At 38.3% G+C, this 22,937-nt stretch overlaps 2 protein-coding genes across 4 annotated transcripts in view; one reads left to right on the top strand and one right to left on the bottom strand.

Annotated features, from left to right (window-relative positions):
* LOC123758725 (protein HGH1 homolog) overlaps window positions 1–5,675 on the bottom strand; it is a 50,234-nt gene extending 44,559 nt beyond the window's left edge. The window contains exons 1-3 of one of the 3 annotated variants that reach the window (XM_045743328.2): window positions 5,444–5,675; window positions 830–887; window positions 505–640 (exon numbers count right to left, since the gene is read on the bottom strand). In XM_045743328.2, the coding sequence (XP_045599284.2) occupies window positions 505–589 (85 nt within the window). In that variant the 5' untranslated portion in view covers window positions 590–640; window positions 830–887; window positions 5,444–5,675. The remainder of the gene's footprint in view (window positions 1–504; window positions 641–829; window positions 888–5,443) is intronic. The other 2 variants (XM_045743318.2, XM_045743339.2) reach the window with 2 other exon arrangements.
* Window positions 5,676–11,013: 5,338 nt separating this feature from the next.
* peng (Pumilio and CPL domain-containing protein penguin) lies at window positions 11,014–18,353 on the top strand. The gene is given in 3 exon segments (XM_045743306.2): window positions 11,014–11,261; window positions 16,507–17,108; window positions 17,110–18,353. Coding segments are annotated over 3 exon segments (1,857 nt in total). The 5' UTR covers window positions 11,014–11,101; the 3' UTR covers window positions 18,205–18,353.
* Window positions 18,354–22,937: the final 4,584 nt, after the last annotated feature.

The raw sequence follows: 22,937 nt of genomic DNA, 5'->3' as shown, positions 1-22,937 counted from the left end.
ATATTTTACTGTGAAGAAAGAAAGAGCCCAGCGATACCAGCGAATTGTAACACCATTGAAAAATAGGCGCACTAAAACCGATCCCAATTGGTATAAAAATTGCAACCAGAAACCAAAGACTAGAAACTTCCCCCCCCCCCCCAAACAAACAAGAAAACGAGCAACACGTCATCACACCGCGGTCCAACGAGGTCATCACAAAGTGGTCCAACGTAGAAAAGAGCACACAGACGACACTACAAAAGAAAAAAATAACTGAACAGCTTAAGCAGACAACTTTCCTCTCCCTTCAGGACTTCAGGTAAACAGGACTTAAGTGGAAGCCATCTTTGCTTTGCTCAAATAAAGTATTTAAGAAAAAGCAAAAAATTTAGTAGACTGGAATCTTTGGTGAAACAACAAGTTCAGGCCCAATTAGACCATTAAAGCATAGTTGAATTAAAAAGTACCTATACGCGTAAAAAGCTCTTAGTTAAATTTTAGTAGCTTTAATGCTTTACTCACGAGCAGCTGTTTCACATGCAGTACTCTTGAGTTCTTCCTTTTCATCTGGCGCCAGGAACTGAATCAGTTCATTAACACTGTCCATTCCTCAAGTGTGAATTTTGTCCTTATGTAGACAGAAAAACTGCAATATTATCTGCAAGATAGAAATCTCCTTTCAGATGTGATGCTGTTTTATCCATCACTTTGAAGCTCTACTTCTCCGAGTACTTTTGATATTTTAAACAGCTATAGCCAGCAATAGCACAATCGAATATTGTGACATCAATAAGTATGATGTTATGTAAGGAAACTGAAAGAGTAGGATTAATTTTGAAATGCCAACCTTAAACTTCCAGCAGAAGGAGTGTCATGTGTGCATGTGTGTCAGTGCCCCCTGCAGCCTGTTGAATTTTAATACTGCACAAGCAATTCATTAAAGGCATCCAACAGGATTGTTATGCTAAGCTGGGATTGGCATAGCTCAGGCTGGCAATGTTGGCATCAATAGTGACAAATATCTTCTGTAATTTGTATAATAAATTTTACATGAACAAACTGGAGTACTCGGACCTTTGTACTTTAGGCTACTGTGCATAAAAATTGTTCAAGTACATATTTTTATCATTACACAGATATCTTTTAAAACTATGAATAATGTGTCTGGAGACTTTATCATCTTGGGGTTCATCTGCAAAATGTTGCAAGGTTAAATCTGGTGACCACGCACGAAATGAGTACTGTATGGTGTACACAATAAACAACCACACAGAATGAGTATGGTGTGCACAATACACCACACATAGTATGATGTGCACAGTAAATAACCACACAGAATGAGTATGGGGTGTAATAAACAACCACCTGAGTATGGGGTGCTTAATAAACAACTACTCAGATTGAGTATGGGGTGATAATGATAATGTTTATTTAGGCAAGAGTACATAAAGTGATACATGAACAGTAGAGGATTCGTAGTAACATGTACAGTGCCTAAAGCAACTAATACACAAGAGCATTTTGGCAAAACATAAAAATTAAGATAAAATACAAGCTTAACTGGCTAATTCTTAAAAATACATGAAGCACTGTAACATTTATGAGCTTATGGAGAGAAATTAGAATTAGAAATTAAATGACTATTACATAACTGGAAACTTTGCAACAAGTACAATGTTGCAAAGTTTTTAGTGCAACGAGCCACTAAAATGCAGAGTAATTTGGGCATAACCTGGAAAAAAACAAGGTGAATAATATAAAAGCACAATGGGGTAATTTGAAACAATATGAGATCAGAAACATTAATGAATTGAAGTAGAGAAATAGAAAAAGAACAATGATAATTGTGCGATGATCGTTACTGCAAAAGTTACAACAGAACAACAGTTAGCAATTTTCTCAGAATAAACAGATGGTACACAATTTGTATATCAAATTGGCATGGCAGGTATCAATAACAGTACAGGTTCAGTAGTTAATGCTCAATAACAGCAAATACATTGGTTAACATTTAGGAAATAAGGCTGGTTATATAGACTTAATTAAGTACAGTAGTTCTTAGTTTCTCTTAAATTGGTTGAGAGAAGGCCAGTCTTTGATGTGTGGTACTCACTTGGAATATCAAAAAGTTATTTGTTTCTAATGTGGTGCCAATGGATTCTGTTACAGCTCTCTAGGAAGCACTCTGTTCACTGCAGTTCAGAATTTTACATGCACAATATAGTTCAGTGGAGAGGATGTGTAGTGACTTAATATTTAATATATTCAATGATTTAAGTAAGAGTCGAGTGCTCAAACTAGGGCTCAAGTTTCTTACTGATCTAATTGCCGATACAGTATGTGTTAAGTAATTAGAGGTTGAAGATAATTTTGGGTAGTAGAACCCCAGGAACAGATACCATAGGCGAGATAAGGTTAGATTAGAGTAATAAAGTGTTACCAGGGCATGGCTGTTACGAACCCAAGTTCATCGCCAGAGCACGGAGCAGTGACATCAACGCCATCTGTGAGTCCGCTCCCGAAACCCCCACAACATGGACAATGCCACCTAGTGATATCGGGAATATACTGGCAAGAGGCGCTAGATTCTTGTCCTAGTCGGCTCTTGAGGTAGCTGGTGCTGACCTCTGGCGAGGTGGTGCTTAGAAAACCAGCGCCATCTATTGCAGGCGGAGTTGGGTGTACGTGTCTAAGCCAGTAAGTGACGTTTCCTAGTGGTCCCATGTAGTGTCCCAGTGTACTGATGACGTGTCTGTATTCACAGAGTTGATGTAGGGCTGCTGTGATACAAGGACATTCAATCTACCCAGGGCAACCAAGGTCTCTACACCAGTCTGCTTTAAGGAAGCAGTGAGCCGCCGCCGGAAGAGAACTGTTAAGTGTTCTACTGTCTGCCTGTGGAGTGGCAGTGACGAGATTTGCCGTACCCGGTGTCTGGAGACCGTACTAAGGTGCTGAAGAGGAGAGTAACCAGAGAGTTGCACAACACTCCTACCTAGGGCTCGCTACCCTAGTATCTGCAAGTGAAGTGGCCCAACAGCGAGGCTGATTGGTACCTGCCAGCAACAGGCTGGACTGTGGTTGTGGACCTTCATAATGGGGCACTTAGCGGAACTGTGGTTTGGCTGGCCCGTGGCCAGGGTAGATTCATCTTTGTTTCCTGGTACCTACTGAGGGTAGTACCACGGATGAGGAAACACAGACTGCATCGATTGAGCTTCGCCTAGTGTTTAGTGTCTTCTGAGAGAGACGTTGATGTACATATAGTGTAGTAATACTGCTTTTTAAGAGTTTTATATATATATGTGGTGATAGGAAAAATAATTATACATGGGTAAAGTAATGACCTGTTGTATTTAATGTACCTCCCCCTTTTGTTTTACTTACATTACTGAGCTCACCCCTTGAAAGCCACTACTAACTTGGGGCCCGGATACCATAACTTTCATACCACCAGAAAAGAACCCGGTTGCGTCCCATTAGGGCCGTAACAATGGCAAAGTACATAGTATATGATTCTAGAAAGAATGCAACTGTTATGAATTTTTTTCTATATTTAGTATATGACACTGGAAATTCAATTCATCATTTACAAGTAATTTACCATTTACTGTTACTAATTTGAATACTGTATTGTTAATTCTTAGGTTAGGAATTTATCAGTGGATTTATTTCCAAACAAAATAGAAAGTTTTATCAATGTTAAGAGCGAGTTAGCCAAAGATAGACTTTTTTGGTTCAGTATTCACTGTCATTTAGAAAAAGAGGGATAGGATTGGAGAAAAGGAAGGTTGTCATCCTCATATAGAATTGGCTTCAGGTGTTGAGTGGTATTCGAAAGGTCGATGTAAATGAGAGAGGAGAGGATTAAGTATACAGCCCTGTGGTACACCTATATTAATTTTCAGGGTGGGAGAAATAACATTGTTCACAGACACATTACTGGAGCCCATCACTGAGAACACTGTCCTCACACCAAACCCATTACCATGAGAACCCCCCCCCCCCATTCAAATCACCTTAATAGTTATCTAGATATTTGTGATGGTCTGAAAGCATATTAGTTCCAGTAATAGTCTACATGTAAACTGGCAAATGAACTTTTGTTGTAAACAGAATATTCTCAAGTTATAACATTATTATATTAAAAATTGTTGGGTTACAATATAAAAAGTATGCTGAAAACATTTTATTTAAAAAATTTGGCTTTCTGTAAATGGAATTCTCGGGCAATTAATTTTCAAACTCCATACTTCACATACTGTCAATAATACACCATATTAACATAACCAAACAACAAATGCTAACCTAACCCAACTTTAACCTAAACTAACCATAGATAAAGAGTACATAAAAGCACTACGTAGTCATTCCCAACCCATTCCCTTGAGTGATCTCCTCACCGAGGATAGGTTGCACTGAGGTAAGATTTCAGGTATTAAAGGGAGTGACCTCTAACTCCATAGTATTAGTTTAGTAATACATAGTATTACAGTATTCTCATAGTTTCCTACCTTGTGCTTCAAACTCGCTATCTTCGTGCTACCCACTCCCCCCAATATTTGTGCTTAAGACAAGACTGTTATCTAGCAGTAAATAGGTACCTGGGAGTTAGCCAGCTGCCATAGGCTGCTTCCTGGGAATGTGTAACAAAAAGAAGGCCTAGTCGAGGACCAGGCCGCGGGGACGCTAAGCCCCGAAATCATCTCAAGATGATCTCAAGACATGCAACTTCACCATTATAATCACTGCCATCAACTTATATCAGTTATGTTGAACATAAATTTTGCTACAATGTACCTACTTATTATCCGTTACATTAAGGACCTGCCCGAAATGCTATGCGTGCTAGTGGCTTTGCAAGAATGTAAAAAAAAAAAATTATGTATCCTTACAAACCCAATGTACTACATATAATTAGGTGTTGACGATAATTTTGGGTAGTAGAACCCCAGGCACAGAGACCATAAGCGAGATAACATGAATGAATGTTTTTTCTATATTTAGTATATGCCACTGGAAATTCAACTTATTCAGAACACTAAGTAATTCACCATTTACTGTTAATTTGATTGCAGTATATATATTATATAACAAATAAATAGATATATACAATAAAAGGTTATTGTGGTTAAGGACGCCAAAAGGCTTATGTTAGTCAACACAAACCTACAAGGTGCACATTTGGCCAAGAGTTGCATGTATCAAGTTGATCAAGCCGCCGGCTTCCTGCTCCCAGCGAGACCACTGGAGATGGTGGCCTCTCTGGTAAATTCTGGTAAAATCAAAGAGGAAAGAGAAGGAATGTTGCTTAAACACTTAAGAGCATTCAGGGATCGAACGCAGACCTTACAAAGACACGAGGCCGTGGCTCCATCTACCAGTCCACGTGGATCAACTGGATATCAAACCCAAACAAATAAACCAAAGTGAATACTGTACTTAAGAGGCACAGAATTACCTTAACACGCAGCGGCGGGAAGCAGAGAAAGACCCGCACCACTTCCACAATGATTTACTAAACCTGCAACACCAATTATGACTTCATCAAACCATCATGAACTTAAATATATAAGCACGTTAAATATATAAGTCACATGTGTTTGGTGAGCAGTTGTGAGTGAGGGCGAGAGACTGCTAGTGGGGCACCGCGGCGACTGGTCACATTGTCTACTGCAGTGTCCGATGAAACAAGTTCGTTCACTAACAAGTTGGTATACTTGAACCCTTTCGTATATACATATTCGCTGGTTTTTGTTCGCTGCTGTTCTCGTCTTCCAAGACACTATTTATTTATTTATTTATTTATTATATATATAAAAGAAGGTACATTGGGATTGTGAGGATACATAGCATAGTAATAACATTCTTGTAAAGCCACTAGTACGCGCAGCGTTTCGGGCAGGTCCTTAATCTAAGAAACTTATAAGTAGGTAAATACTTGCAAAATTTATAAAAATGATAAGTTACATAGCATGAAAAAAAATGAAAGATGAGAGAAAAATTGTAGGTATATTAAAGCACATAGGTAGCTCAGAATGATTGCAATGACAGCTTGAATGATAGTTTAACCAAACTTAGCAGGCACAATACAGCATATGGCTAGCACATAAAAGAAGACAGCAATGAACACAATGATAAAGTCGTAAACTAATATTACCTTATCCTGGACAAACATATCAGTTGTGACACTAGCTCTCCTCATATGTCAGTTGCTTAATTTAGAAACTACTTGTGGTCGATATTATACATATATAAAACGCTGAACCGTAATGCCAATCCTGACCTCAAAAGCTTCATTGAAGGTTGTAACAGAACCCTTGAGCACCACACCAGAAACAAATACAGTTTTGATATTCCAAGAGTACGACTTAATCAAACTAGAAATGCTCTACAAATCAAGGGACCCAGAATGTGGAATGACCTTCCCAATCATGTTAAAGACTGTACCTCTCTCAACCAGTTTAAGATAAAAACTAAGCACTACCTAATAAATTCCCTGTAACCTACCTTACCCTTATATTGTCAACCCATGTCTGTTTTTTTAAACAACGCTGTTTGTCGACCTAATTGTATTTGTGCTACTTTTTCTGCCATGTTCCCCCTTTTTTTTATTTGTTCTCAACACATTTTATACTTTAATCTCAATTAGTATTAAGTTTTAGTCTTTAATGTTTTTCCTGCCCAAAACTCTTTGCGTAATAGTGGCTTTAGGCATTGTATGTACTAGCTCTATCTATAAATCTATCAATTTTTGTAAAACCTCTTGTATGTATGTACTTTACCTGAATAAACATTTATTTTTTTTATCTCAAACCCAATGATGATGTGACGATGTATATTGAATTTTGTAGCTAGCACATCAAGATTGTAACTTGTTTAGCTAAATGAATTGTGGGGTTTAGTCCCTGAGCCCATTATGTGCCTCTGTAACCCTTTCCACAATAAGATGGGTATAGGGGGCATAATAAATGAACTAACCTAAACACATACATTCAGAGATATGCCACGATTCAGAGGTATGCCACCAGACTAGTCCCAGAACTGAGAGGAATGAGCTGCGATGAAAAGCTACGGGCTGTGGAAGACAGAAGAGTAAAGGGAGATATGAACACCACCTACAAAATTCTCAGAGGAATTGACAGGGTGGACAAAGACAAACTATTTAACTTTGGTGGAATACTAACAAGAAGATACAGGTGGAAACTGAGTACCCAAATGAGCCACAGAGACATTATAAATAATTTTGTCAATGTCAGAGTAGTTAACAAATGGAATGCATTAATTAAGCAGCGAATGCATTAGACTACCGTTCAGAGGAGGAGTAGTTGGTGCATAATAAAAGAACTAAACTGATAAAATGAAAGATGGGAAAACTAAATTATAGAGAGAGAAACTCGTGAGATGTTTTAACGTTGAATTGAAAATTACTTCAGGAGCTAGGCGTTTCGCGGGTCAGCCAATTGGCGCAGCAAGCTACCGGGATGTGAGATCAACTCTATATGTATGTTGAATGTGGCCCTGGAAATCCAGCTTGTTATCAATGAGAACACCAAGGAATTTACCATCTACTTTGTTACTAATTTGGATATTGTTAATTCTTAGATTAATTTGAGCTGAGGATTTATTACATAGCAAAATATAGAAGGTTTTGTCAGTGTTAATATTGAGTTTGTTAGCAGTTAGCCAAAGATGAACTTTATTTAGTTCAGTGTTTACTATGTCATTCAGAATAAGAGAGTTAGGACTGGAGAAAATGAAGGTTGTGTCATCAGCCAATAAAATTGGCTTGAGGTGTTGAGAGACATTTGGAAGGTCATTAATGTAGATGAGAAAGAGGAAAAAGCCAAGTATACTGCCCTGTGGAACACCAATGTTGATGGGTAGGGTAGGAGAATTGGAATCATTCACAGATAAATACTGGAGCCTGTCACTGAGGTAAGACTGAAGGTATTGGAGGGAGTGACCTGTGACTCCATAATGATGCAATTTAAGAAAAAGGTTATGGTGGTTGAGTGTCAAAAGCCTTACGTAGCTCAACAAATAACCCAACAGGGAACTCATTTTTATCGAGCTGCATGTATCAAGTTAATCATACTAATCAGTGCATTATTGGTGCTTTTTTGGGTCTGAAGTCATATTGACAAGAGCTAAGTATATTGTGTAGCTAGATAAGAGTAAAGCTGCTTGTAGATTAACTTTTCAGATATTTTAAACAAGGGTAGTAGAATTTATATAGGTCTGAAATTGTTGACATCAGTGAGATCACCACTTTTATGGACTGGGGTTACTCTCATCTTTTTTTTTTAGAATATCAGTAAAGGTTTGGAGTTCATCTGTACAAGGACTTGGATACAGGAAAGTGGCAAATATATTGAGGAGCCTATATTATACACAAAGTGTTCTCGTTGGTGGACATATGGCTTGAAAATGTCAGTCTGACCACAGATGTCGGTATTGTGGTAAGAAGCATGACTCGCAACAGTGTAGAATCAGGATTGACAAAGACGATTTTTTTTTGCCATTTTGCTGCAATTGTCGAGGCATCTACAATGCTGGTTCCTCTCTATGTCCCATGAAGCCCCATGTGAGAGATTCCAAGTCGGCACCCATAAGCGGTGTAAACGAAGATGGTAAAAAAATACAATTTCCAGAGATGATGTCACTTATCAATAAAATAAATAACCACAGCGAAGATAAGAGTCTGAGAACATAGAGGGAAAAATACTGCATCTGTGTTGTGTTCCTCTCGTGATGGTGTTAATTGTTTCTTTGGCAATAAGATACATTCTTGAATGACATCATGCTTTGTAGCATTAAAACATAAGGATCCTATTATGCGTTCACATGCATTATTCATTTCTTTCTATCTTTTGAAGTGAGAGGATTAATCCATTAGCTCCCTCGCCTCTTATTAATGTAATCGCCGAAGCTTCATTTATCTCTGAAATTCTATCCCACAATATTCTGTAAGTTCAATCATATCATCATTATCTCAGGAATAGTATTTCGTGGGCTTGATTATTCATGAGAATAATCTTGGGATTATTCGTATGGCTTTATTTTGTACCTTCTCCAACTTGTTTAGTCAGCCTCTACCAAAACAAGACATGACAGGGGCAACCCATTATCAATAAGAGATCTCACAGTATGCATGTGATTACCATTGGAATGTGAAATGTAAAATACGGTTAATAATTGTGTACTGTATGGGTTTGTGAGCCCCTTTGAGGGACCTTATGTAGACAAGGGTAGAAATAGCCTAAGTTACTCTATCCTTTTGAAATGTCCTTCCTTTTTCTCAGTGTCCAACCACTTAGGCCGGACGGTAGAGCGGCGGTCTCGCTTCATATATGTGGGTCGGCGTTCAATCCCAGACAGTCCAAGTGGTTGGACATCATTCCTTTCCACCGTCCCATCCCAAACCCGGCCTTATCATAATCCCCTCCAAGTGCTATATGGTCGTAATGGCTTGGCGCTTTCTCTTGATAGTGCCCTTCCCTTCAGTAAACTTACTTGAACTTGAACTTACATAAATTTCACAAATACACAAGTGTAGGTTTTTATCCTATGTTATCATCAGGGGGAGCCGGTGGCTGAGCGGACAGAACACTGGACGCGTGATCCTGTGGTTCCGGGTTCTATCCCGGGCGCCGGCGAGAAACGATGGGCAAAGTTTCTTTCACCCTGATGCCCCTGTTACCAAGCAGTAAATAGGTACCTGGGAGTTAGTTGTCAGTCAGCTGTCACGGGCTACTTCCTGGGGGTAGAAGCCTGGTCGAGGACCGGGCCGCGGGGACACTAAAGCCCCGAAATCATCCCAAGATAACCTCAAGCTCTCAAGATCATGTCTGTGAGAAGATATTACCATTACTAATTATCATTATTATTATATGTGGTGTCATAATTGATATGTTTATGCTATGCAGACGATGAGTGACAATAACGTGGCTGAAGATATGATGACCAAACCACATATCAGAAAGTGAAAGAAACGACGACTTTTCGGTCCTTATACAATACAATACAATACAATACAATTTTATTTAGGTAAGGTACATACATACAATAAATATTTACAAGGATTGTTTGACTTATAGGTATAGCTAGTACATACAATGCCTAAAGCCACTATTACGCAAAGCGTTTCGGGCATGATAAACTTAAATGACAAGCTTAATACTAATTGAGCATAATGAGTAGAATGAAAACAAGAAATGAAAACATAGATGAAAAAGCAGCACAAATACAATTATGTCGACAAACAGCGCTCTTTAAAGAAAAAAAAAAACAGACATTGGTTGACAATAGAAGGGTAAGTAAGGTAGGTTACAGGGAATTTATTAGGTATAGCTTCACTTTTAACTTAAACTGGTTGAGAGAGGTACAGTCTTTAACATGGTTGGGAAGGTCATTCCACATTCTGGGTCCCTTGATTTGTAGAGCATTTCTAGTTTGATTAAGTCGTACTCTAGGAATATCAAAACTGTATTTATTTCTGGTGTGATGCTCATGGGTTCTGATACAACCTTCAATGAAGCTTTTGAGATCAGGATTGGCATTATAGTTTAGCGTTTTATATATGTATAATACACATGAGAGAATGTGCAGTGACTTAATGTCTAACATATTCAGAGATTTAAGTAGGGGTACCGAGTGATGTCTGCCTTTTTTATGAATAAAATCATCAGGAAAAATGGGGTATCTTTGCCAAGCCACCGGCTTCCTGTCCTCGTCGAGATAACTAGAGAGTTTTTGTTGTTAATGTTGATTGAGGGGGCGAAAACTATGGAGGGATGAGATGCGCTTAGTAACTAGTGAGATGAGATGGGTGCACTCAGGAATATTCAAATTCCGCGCGTTTACATGTGACGTCATAAATAGCTTTTATTTTCACAGAAAATTTATTCAATCAGTTTTGCTCTTATTATTGATAGAAAATAATATTTATTTATCGCATTCAAAGCAAAATTATTTACAAACTATTATTAAAATATAACATTTGCACCATATAGATGGACATGTCTCGGTGAGAATATCGAATGTGGAAGCATAACAAGCCCATGTGGGTCTTGTGGAACGTGTTAGTGTTGGACTTAATATCAGCTCCAGTGGCGCCATGAAGGGCAAGGGTAACATGAAGGCCGGCCAGGGAGAAGTTAGCCGAGAGATCCGTCAGTTCCAGGCTATGAAACATGAGGAACACCAGGCTGCCAGCCACAAGTACTTTGAGGAAGGTGAAGAGCCGTTCAGGCATCCTGCAGCTCCCAGCATCTCAGGTCAGGCTCCAGGGGATTGGTCGGGCTCCAGGGGATTGGTCGGGCTCCAGGGGAGTGGTCGGGCTCCGGGGGAGTGGTCGGGCTCCAGGTGGAGTGGTCGGGCTCCAGGTAGAGTGGTCGGGCTCTACGGGATTGGTCGGGCTCCAGGCGGAGTGGTCGGGCTCCAGGTGGAGTGGTCAGGCTCTAGGGGATTGGTCGGGCTCCAGGTGGATTGGTCGGGCTCCAGGCGGAGTGGTCGGGCTCCAGGTGGAGTGGTCAGGCTCTAGGGGATTGGTCGGGCTCCAGGTGGATTGGTCGGGCTCCAGGGGATTGGTCGGGCTCCAGGGGGATTGGTCGGGTTCCGGGGGATTGGTCGGGCTCCGGGGGATTGGTCGGGCTCTGGGGGATTGGTCGGGCTCCGGGGGATTGGGCGGGCTCCAAGGAAGTGGTCGGGCTCCGGGGGAGTGGTCGGGCTCCAGGTGGAGTGGTCGGGCACCAGGTGGAGTGGTCGGGCTCCAGGCGGAGTGGTCGGGCTCCAGGCGGAGTGGTCGGGCTCTAGGGGATTGGTCGGGCTCCAGGCGGAGTGGTCGGGCTCCAGGCGGAGTGGTCGAGCTCCAGGCGGAGTGGTCGGGCTCCAGGCGGAGTGGTCGGGCTCCAGGCGGAGTGGTCGGGCTCCAGGCGGAGGTGGTCGGGCTCCAGGCGAAGTGGTCGGGGTCCAGGGGGAGTGGTCGGGCTCCCGGGGGAGTGGTCGGGCTCCCGGGGGAGTGGTCGGGCTCCCGGGGGAGTGGTCGGGCTCCCGGGGGAGTGGTCGGGCTCCCGGGGGAGTGGTCGGGCTCCCGGCGGAGTGGTCGGGCTCCAGGGGGAGTGGTCGGGCTCCAGGGGGAGTGGTCGGGCTCCCGGCGGAGTGGTCGGGCTCCCGGCGGAGTGGTCGGGCTCCCGGCGGAGTGGTCGGGCTCCCGGCGGAGTGGTCGGGCTCCCGGCGGAGTGGTCGGGCTCCCGGCGGAGTGGTCGGGCTCCCGGCGGAGTGGTCGGGCTCCCGGCGGAGTGGTCGGGCTCCCGGCGGAGTGGTCGGGCTCCCGGCGGAGTGGTCGGGCTCCAGGGGGAATGGTCGGGCTCCAGGGGGAGTGGTCGGGCTCCCCGCGGAGTAGTTGGGCTCCCGGCGGAGTGGTCTGGCTCTGGGGGAGTCGATCTAAAGGGAAGTGGTCGGGCTCCTGGGCAGGGTTGCCAAATTTGAATTGCCGAAAGTAGCAAGCTGAAGGACTAAAAGTAGCCCAATATTTTATTTAGTTACTAATGCAGTTTTCAAAGTACAGTAATATATTTGAATACATAGAGTAACACTCCACAATTTTATTGGTTTTATTAATATTATCATTGCATGTGTTTAATGAAAAATTGGGACATGATAACTTACCAATATTGGCCACATGAAACACACAATTATGGGTGTGGAGTCCCTTCACATCTTCACAGTTGAACAGTGTTTATCATTATTATTGAGAAGTTCTTCCGCATCCACAACTTCATTCTTGTTTATTGCAGAATCAAATTATAACAAAGATATAGGTGGTTCAAATGATATGCAACAAGTCCAGTTTTCTTGATGAACATACGTCGAAAGGTCTTGTCCCATTCGATTTCTCAGTTTAGTTTTCATAGATGGTTACTTTGGAAAATTCCTGTTCAACCAGGGCATTATTGATTGGTAAGCTCTATATTTTAAATGCAAACTAAGTGAGGTCGATCTGCATGGGCACTCCAGCAGCGTTCTTGACAGTTATTATTGCTCTGGTCCAAAATTACTATCCAGATGCTAGAATTTGTCCCTCACAAATGTTGGATCAGTCAGTGGTTGACAGTAGGTGCCACTGGTTTTCAATTTCACTAAGCATAGAATGGTCAACTAAACCAATCCAAGTTCTGAAAATGGTGGCCATGATAGGCTAAGGCTGCATTTACTAGTGACTAGTTTTTCAACTTTTTGAACGTTTCAGCAATACTAGGAATGCAATATAGGAGGCTCTTTGCAAGCTCTCACTAAAAGTTATAGCATCTTTGTCGAACACTTTGAAGCATTTCCTGGGTTACAGTATAACATTATTTTGTCTTAACGGCCAGAAGTGTAGAAAATTCATTGCTAAAGTCCACTGTCTCCAGAGGCAGATACTTGGAAATGAAGCCCAAGTTAACATGAAGCATTGCATAATCAGGGTGCACGATTCTTCACTGCATTCCAAGTCAGTGTGATTGCTACACTGATCTGCATCTTTTCTCCCTTTCTCCTAAATGAAGTTCTGCGGAACTAGCTGTAGCTCTTCATATCATGAAGTCGATGTTGGAGGGTAATTCGCCAGATGCGTGAGAACAAGCCAAGTGCAAGGAATAATGTGCATTTGATAAGAAACGAAATTGGAATATCTTTCTTCATCTAGGTGTTAAGTGAGATATGAGGTACACACAGATTTGATGCCCCATCTGTGTCAGCTGGAAATCGCTGCTTCAAATCAACTCTAATATTGCCAGTATAATCTTTTTAGGTGATGATACAAGGTTTCTGAGGTATGCTTGTGACTAATATTGCCAATATAATCGTTTTAAGTGACGATACAAAGTTTCTGAGGTAGTGCTTGTCATAAACTAGTCACATATGAGATGAAATCCAATTGTGTCTGGCTTTAATATCGAACACACACACACATTCTTCAGTCTACTCGTCTATAAGTAGTTTACTGGTGGTCTATCACTACATATTGGCCCATATTTCTTGATGCTTCTATATTGGAGCGGAGTCTATATTGGACTCTGAGTCTACCCACTTCAAGACTTCGCTCCAATATAGAAGCATCAAGAAATATGGGCCAATAAAAATTAGGCCTTCTGCAGTTACCATCCTTTAATACCCATTGTTTCGTGTCCTGTCTTGTGTTAAAAGTTTATTTTCACCTCATCCAAAACTATTGTAACATGTCACTTCACCCAAATGTAGGTATAAAAACTCGAAGATGTTTAAGCTCTATTCAGTTAAAGCTGTGTGTGTGTGTGTGTAAACTAAAGTCTTTGAAAATGTAATAAGTTTTATGAAATGCGCTCAAGTGTCGCGTCAGACTAGAAATAAAAATTAATTTTGTAGAATTGATTTTTTAATTACCATCAACAGTGAAAAGAAACGTAAGAAAGATCGAGAAAATTCGTGTTAGAATTATTACAGGTAATCTTATTTTTTCGGTCACATATATATATATATATATATATATATATATATATATATATATATATATATATATATATATATATATATATATATATATATATATATATATATATATATATATATATCGTACCTAGTAGCCAGAATGCACTTCTCAGCCTACTATGCAAGGCCCGATTTGCCTAATAAGCCAAGTTTTCATGAATTAATTGTTTTTCGACTACCTAACCTACCTAACCTAACCTAACCTACCTTTTTGGGCTACCTAACCAAACCTAACCTATAAAGATAGGTTAGGTTAGGTTAGGTAGGGTTGGTTAGGTTCGGTCATATATCTACGTTAATTTTAACTCCAATAAAAAAAAATTGACCTCATACATAATGAAATGGGTAGCTTTATCATTTCATAAGAAAAGAAATAGAGAAAATATATTAATTCAGGAAAACTTGGCTTATTAGGCAAATCGGGCCTTGCATAGTAGGCTGAGAAGTGCGTTCTGGCTATTAGGTACGACATATATATATATATATATATATATCTATCGTACCTAGTAGCCAGAACGCACTTGTAAGCCTACTATACAGGGCCCGATTTGCCTAATAAGCCAAGTTTTCATGAATTAATTGTTTTTCGACTACCTAACCTACCTAACCTAACCTAACCTAACGTTTTCGGCTACCTAACCTAACCTAACCTATAAAGATAGGTTAGGTTAGGTAGGGTTGGTTAGGTTCGGTCATATATCTACGTTAATTTTAACTCGAATAAAAAAAAATTGACCTCATACATAATGAAATGGGTAGCTTTATCATTTCATAAGAAAAAAAATAAAGAAAATATATTAATTCAGGAAAACTTGCCTTATTAGGCAAATCGGGCCTTGTATAGTAGGCTTACAAGTGCGTTCTGGCTACTAGGTACGACATATATATATATATATATATATATATATATATATATATATATATATATATATATATATATATATATATATATATATATATATATATATATATATATATATATATATATATATATATATATATATATATATATATATATATATATATATATATATATATATATATATATATATATATATATATATATATATATATATATATATATATATATATATATATATATATATATATATATATATATATATATATATATATATATATATATATATATATATATATATATATATATATATATATATATATATATATATATATATATATATATATATATATATATATATATATATATATATATATATATATATATATATATATATATATATATATATATATATATATATATATATATATATATATATATATATATATATATATATATATATATATATATATATATATATATATATATATATATATATATATATATATATATATATATATATATATATATATATATATATATATATATATATATATATATATATATATATATATATATATATATATATATATATATATATATATATATATATATATATATATATATATATATATATAATCTTTGGACAACACCCACCAGTGGGACTCGAACCCAGAAAGCACAACTACCTTCCAGTAGCTGGCATAACTAGTATGCTTTAACCCACTACGCCATCAGACCTTACAAAAGAAGTAGATAGTTCGAGATATATATATCTCAAACATCTCTACCTCCCGAAGGCACCAGATGAGTGAGGGGTCAGTCTGCAATTTTCGTCAAGCCACTGTCAATGTGAGAGAACTCGTGTCCAGCTTATAAGCCTATACTTGCATAAACCACAAGTGAAGATAAACAATCTTTGGACAACACCCACCAGTACTGGTGGGTGTTGTCCAAAGATTGTTTATCTTCACTTGTGGTTTATGCAAGTATAGGCTTATATATATATATATATATAATAAATAATTTGCTCCCTCCAAGGGAGCAAATGTGTGCTGTGTACATTGTGTAGTATTTTGAGCAAAAACTCAAAATCAATATCATATTGTTGATTTATAACTTCTGCATTTATTTTTATTTGTATTTTCTTGCAGTTGACCAGAAAAAATCCACTAAGACCTTCGGAAAGTATGAAAAACATGGTAACAAACGAAATTTCGAAAGCCAAACACCACAGGAAAAAACCGATTGGAAAAAGCTGAAGTTAGAGAAAAAGGAGCTGAAGATGAAGCGGAAGGAGAAGAGTCATGGTGGCAGCGACTTGTATGAGCTAGGAGTTAATACCAAGAAGATATGGGAGGAATTACGTCAAAGTAAATGTAAGCAAGAGCGCCGACAGGAGCTGTGCAAACAGTTGATGGCTCTGGTGCGTGGTAAGGTCAAGTCTTTAATATTTGCTCATGATACTGTTAGAGTTATAGAAACACTTTTGGCAGTGGGTGGTGAAGAGTATCGCACACTTATATTTGAGGAGCTCAAGGGAGATATAATAGAACTCAGTAAAAATGTATACTCTCGTTTTTTTGTGTTGAAGGTCCTAAGATATGGTACTAGGCCACAGAGAGATGAGGTTATTAAGGCTATGAAGGGAAAAGTTGTTAAATTAATGAAGAATAAAATTGCCAGTGATGTAGTGGAGCTTGCATATAATGACTATGCCAATGCAACACAACGGTCAATGATGGTTCAGGAATTCTTTTGGGCCTCAGTTTCGTCTTTTTCACGAGGAAGATGTACATTGTTTGGACGATGCTATCAAGAAATATCCTAGTAATAGAGAGTTCATATTGAAAGATTTCTTTAGTGCCTTGCAACCTATTATCGACAAAGGCGTGTTTACAAATTCAATGGTGCACACTTTATTACGGGATTTCATGCTGGTCTGTTCAGTGGGAGATCGTGCTGGTGTGATTGAAGCTCTAAAGGAATCATTGACACCAATTATACACACAAGAGATGGAGCTCGAGTAGCCATGCTATGCCTATGGCATGGCACGGGAAAAGACAGGAAGACCATTCTGAAATCATTCCGAACACATTTTGTCAAGATTGCCACTGAGGAGCATGGCCATATGGTACTGTTAGCTGCATTTGATTGTGTTGACGACACTCAGTTTATGAAAAAAGTAGTCATATCAGAGCTCATGGATGAGCTGGATCAAATTGTTGCTTCTGATTATGGATTAAGAGTTTTGAGGTATCTGGTGGCTCCTCGTAGTGCAATATTCTTCCAGCCTAGTGTAGTGGCTATATTGTCTCAAGGGGATGGTAATGCTGCCAGTAAGAAAGATACAGATATTCGACAGCGAGAGTTGCAGGCTGCTATTAGTGTACCCATCTTGCGACTGTTGTTGGATAATATCAGATATTGGGCTGTTAATCCAAATTGGACACTCTTCATTGGTGCGGCATTGCGAACATTGTCGGCACCTGAAACTGTCTCTATCTTTGAGAAATTAGCAGAATTATGTGGTGAACCATACTTCCCAGGCACTGAAGGTCACGTTTTAGAAGTAGCACATACTACTAAACTGATTACATATATTATTAAATGTGATAAAGAGCGACAAGCAGCAGATAAGCCAATCTTCAGCTCTCTCTTGTTGAAAACTGCAGAGGAGGAAATTGCAGGCTGGATAAACTCTAACCGAGGATGCTTTCTTCTGGTTAATATGATTGAAACGGAAATATCTGAAGTTGTCTCAAAAGTAAAGCAACTGATTTCTCCACTTAAGGACAAGCTTGCCACTCTGAAATTTAAGGGTGCTGAAATACTGCTAAAAAAGTTGTAAGAACGTGTGTAGATATTTTTCAATAACTCTTGAATAACACATTCAAATTTCAGTGAGGTGGTACTGATTTGGCTAGTCTAGAGTTTGTATGACATGACAATTTGTTCACAGTTGTCATTCTGTTAAGCTTGTAATATAGATTTTTAGGAGAAAGGTTAGTACAGTACAAGGCTGTAATATTAAAATGCAGTATACATGTATATTTTTAAATGTTAATATAAAAATATAAATACTGTAATACAAAAAATTGTATTATTTATGGGCTTCAAGTATGTGTTTTATAAATTATAGTCCCTTACATATTGTACAAATTGCTTACTAATTAAATTATTTAATTAAAGAGTTTTTCTTTGTCCATTTTTGTGCATAATTTCATAGTGAAAATGCCATTGTTGACTTACTGGTCTAACATTCTTCATTTACAAATTAAGATAAGAACATGAGCACACTTGGATGAACTTACAATATAGGTTTTAAACAAGTTATATTTCCTTGAAAAAGTTATGTTCAAGGAAACATAACTTTGCCAACCATCTGCTAACAGCATCTTTAATTGGACATTGCAGTGTAGATGACTGAACAAGTTTTGTAGTCAGATACAGTACATACTTTTTATAAACCATAATTTACATCTGGCTGATACAAATGTGTGCCTTAGTATTTAGAGCATGTATTGGGGGAGGGGAAAGGGGCCAGCTGGACCCAGTACCCTATACCACTCTTAAGTAAGTTCTACTTTATATTAATAATCTTCGAAGCCTAGCATTATTTAGTATATATGTAATTAATTTACAGTTGTTGTAGCCTGGTCTCGTCTTCCACTCGCTACTGCTGTATTATTACCTCTTGGCATGTGGGTAAAAAATGGAACCGAGAGCTCTAATTAATCCCCCATCATAGTACGTAATAAAATTACTATGGTGTGTGTAGATGGTCACCATCCAGGCTTTGTGTGACTAAACAAAATGAGTGGTAGTGCCTTGAGGTGGTTCTGAGTATCAGTGTCTCTGCAGCGTGGTCTCTGACCAGGCTGCAGGTTAACAAGACTGTCAGACGCAGACGAGGAGTCACAATAACGTGGCTGAAGTATGTTGACCAGACCACACACTACAAGGTGAAGGGACGATGACGTTTCGGTCTGTTTTGGACCATTCTCAAGTCGATTGTGACTTGAGAATGAACCCTGGATTGTGAACCCTGGAGAATGGTCCAGGGTGGACCGAAACGTCGTCATCCCTTCACCTTCTAGTCTGTGGTCTGGTCATCAAGACTGTCAGACACTCTTACTCACAGTTTGACGTATGAATTACAGCCCATTTGATCAGTTATTCTTTGGAGGTGTTTATAAATTGTTATTTAAGATTTATTAATAGTAAAGGAACAACAATAATAATAAATATAAATAATTCCCACTCTCCCCCTTCAGAACAAAAAGTAGATAACAAAGTTGATCATATAGGAAGTATACACTTGTATTCACCTAGTTGTCTTAACCTAGTTATGCTTACGAGGGTTGAGCTCTGTTCTTTCGGCCCGCCTCTGAACTGTCAATCAATCAACTGTTAATTGGACTAATCAATTTATTTTCTCCCCCCCCCTCCCCCACACACACCACCAGGAAGCAGCCCATAACAGCAGTCTAATCTCCCAGGTACCTATTTACTGCTAGGTAACAGAGGCATCAGGGTGAAAGAAACTAGGCCCATTTTGTTTCTGCCATCACCGGGAATTGAACCCGGACCCTAGGATTACGAGTCCAGAGTGCTCGTAATCCTAGGGTCTGGGTTCGATCCCCGGTGATGGCAGAAACAAAATGGGCCTATCAGGCCCCCCTGGTGTGAAACTTGTGTGTTTCTGTGTGCAATAATCGGACACTTGAGTCTTTCCATGTTTACACTAATGCATTCTCACAAGTTTTTCCATGCTTCCATTAATGCACACTAATGCTTTTTTCCATGCCTACACTAATGCACACTCATGTTTTTTTTCCTTGCCTATACTAATGCACACTCACTAGTCTTCTCTTGCCTACACTTAACCCTTAAAGGGTGCTTGCCTCAACTCTTAAACTGCTACAGTATAAGGGCCGGGAAGCCAAAAATATTTGAATTATGTAAAATTACTTAAAAATGTTAAACAAATCTCCAACTTATTGGTTTTGGTGTTGTGAAACTTTCATCAAAATATTTTCGGAAGTTGATTTTGAGACGATTGTTTTTAAAGAGAAGAATGTTTTGTTGATAAGGAGAACAGCTTCTATTAACTGGAACCGAGGGATAATGCAGTACAGTATTGTAATAAAGAGATGCAAGCACCTGTCCGATGCACAAAGAAGAAGAATAATAGTAAGAAGTGTCCACAAAGTGGTTAGGCAGCTGGTGCCTTTATAGCATTGCTGAGTAATACTTAATAACACAAATTGTAATGAGTATAAATGAACAAATCCACAAGGGCTGTGACAAGGATTCGAACCTACGTCTGAGAGCATCCCAGACGCTGTCTTAATCGACTGAGCTACGACATGGTACAAGAATTGCAACCATGATGACCATGACATCATGGTTGATTTATCAACCACGATAAATCAAGATGATTTCCCGGTTGCAATTCTTATACCATGTCGAACCTCAGTCGATTAAGGCAGCGTCTGGGATGCTCTCGGACATATGTTCGAATCCTTGTCATGGCCCTTGGATTTGTTCATTTGATGCATCACGCTATTGTGATTTCTGTGTAGTAATGAGTGCTATGCTCTATTTTTTTATATATCATATAAGTACATTGCCCAATGTTAATATCTGTTACTTTCATCAATGTCCGATTTTTTTTTTCTCTGATGTTTATTGTCTGATTTTGTTGTAACTTTACATCCTGGAGAGTGCATACCCATTCCTAACTATGTGAAGACAAAATGAATTTGGTCAACAAATAAATCGGTTATAACTGGCAGAACTTGGAACTTTGAATTTTATTTGGCTGATTTTTTCACAGATTTCAAACTTTTCTTTCTTTAGGTTGTTTTGATGATTAGGGACCAGATTAGGGCTTTTTCACTTATATAAAGTACAGTATACCCTAAATATATTCCCTAAATCATTATAATTATTATAATTATATTATATTTTTTCTTGACTTCATTTCATCACATATTGACCTACAGCTTTCACATATTCGAGTACGAATACTAAACAAATGTTTATTAAAACATACAAGAAAATTAATGAATTGGAACTACGTTATTCATTGTCGATAACTTCAACTTCAATTATCTCTAAACTAGAGTTTCAACTGTAATCAGCACAAAAAAAAAAATCTAGTTTCTGACTGATTCTCACCATATTTACATATAGTGTGCACAGCCGTCTGTTCTACAATCCCTTTAGAATGGATTTTTCATAATGCATAAATGTTTGTGGAATTATAATTTTTTTTCCTAAATTTGGCGCATATTTTCAAATACCACATTGATGATTTTTTTCAGTAAACTATACTGAAAACCTATATTCTAAATACTCAGTATTTTAAAATGAAGATCATATGCTATTCTGAGAACATAACAACACTACATGAACAATTGGTGATGTTTTATATTTTTTTGCTGATTTCAAAATCTGAAGTTTTGAATATTTAATTTTATAATTATTTTTGATTATCTTGTTTTTCAAGTTATTTTGGTGATCATTTAGACGAAATTGGAGCATTTGCTAGTTGGCATTTGGAGCATATTTATGCACAAAATATTTGAAAGCGTTTGATCAAGCTTGAGAAACTGTGTTCCATATCCATACATACATATATGTATCTTATGCCGTTTAAGGGTTAAACACCTAATAAGTTTGAAAGCAACAAAGGCTAACAATAATTCAAGAATGGTCAGTTTGAAGTGTTTACTGGGATATGGTAAAATATGCCACTCCAATTTTAGAGGAAGACTTTACCAGTTTCTTTGCATTATAATCTCAATGAAAAATAAATTATTCAATTTCTGTACATGAATGAGATGTTTTACGCAAACAGTTTTTGACCTATAATTTTTTCCCCATTGCAACATGATAAAAGAAGCGAGCAGCTTTGTGATGTAACCACGAGATAACTGATATGAAGGTCGTTTATTTTCATCATGAGGTATTTATACATGCATGAAGCTATCGTGGTGGGAGGTAGCCACGTGCACACTCCCTGAACTGTATACACACAACAGGCCATCCAGCCAGAGACTGGGTAGGGACACTCAAGCACAGCTCTCAAGTGGACAGGGTATAAAGAAAAATCATTTTAAAACTGAAATTCACACAAGTTTAATAGTGATTCCTATATGACAATGTATAAAAATATTAACTTAAAAGTCCCCTATTTAATACACTGTCTCACATTCAAAGCAAGGTGGCATGTGCAGACTCTTCCAGAATCCTCCTAAAATGGATAATGGATAAATAGTAATACTGTCTTTATAATTTATAACCAATGTGAATAGAATTAACAAATGCCTTGTAATATGGATATTGTAAAAACACTTGGTATTTCTTAATTATTTATATGCTAAAGCCTCTCTTGAATAATCAATAATTTATTGATAACAATGCACCTATTTTCTGAGGGTGCCTGGGTTTTGCACTTTAAGATGTACTGTACTAGATTAAATATGCTTCCTTTATACTTGAGCAATTCTTCCTAACTCTGCTTTACATAGGGTATATCTCAACATTCTACAACATTAAAGCCTAAATTCTCTA

The sequence above is a fragment of the Procambarus clarkii genome, chromosome 22, assembly GCF_040958095.1.
Source record: "Procambarus clarkii isolate CNS0578487 chromosome 22, FALCON_Pclarkii_2.0, whole genome shotgun sequence".
Classification (NCBI taxonomy): domain Eukaryota; kingdom Metazoa; phylum Arthropoda; class Malacostraca; order Decapoda; family Cambaridae; genus Procambarus; species Procambarus clarkii.
This window is presented reverse-complemented; position numbering and strand designations above follow the sequence as displayed.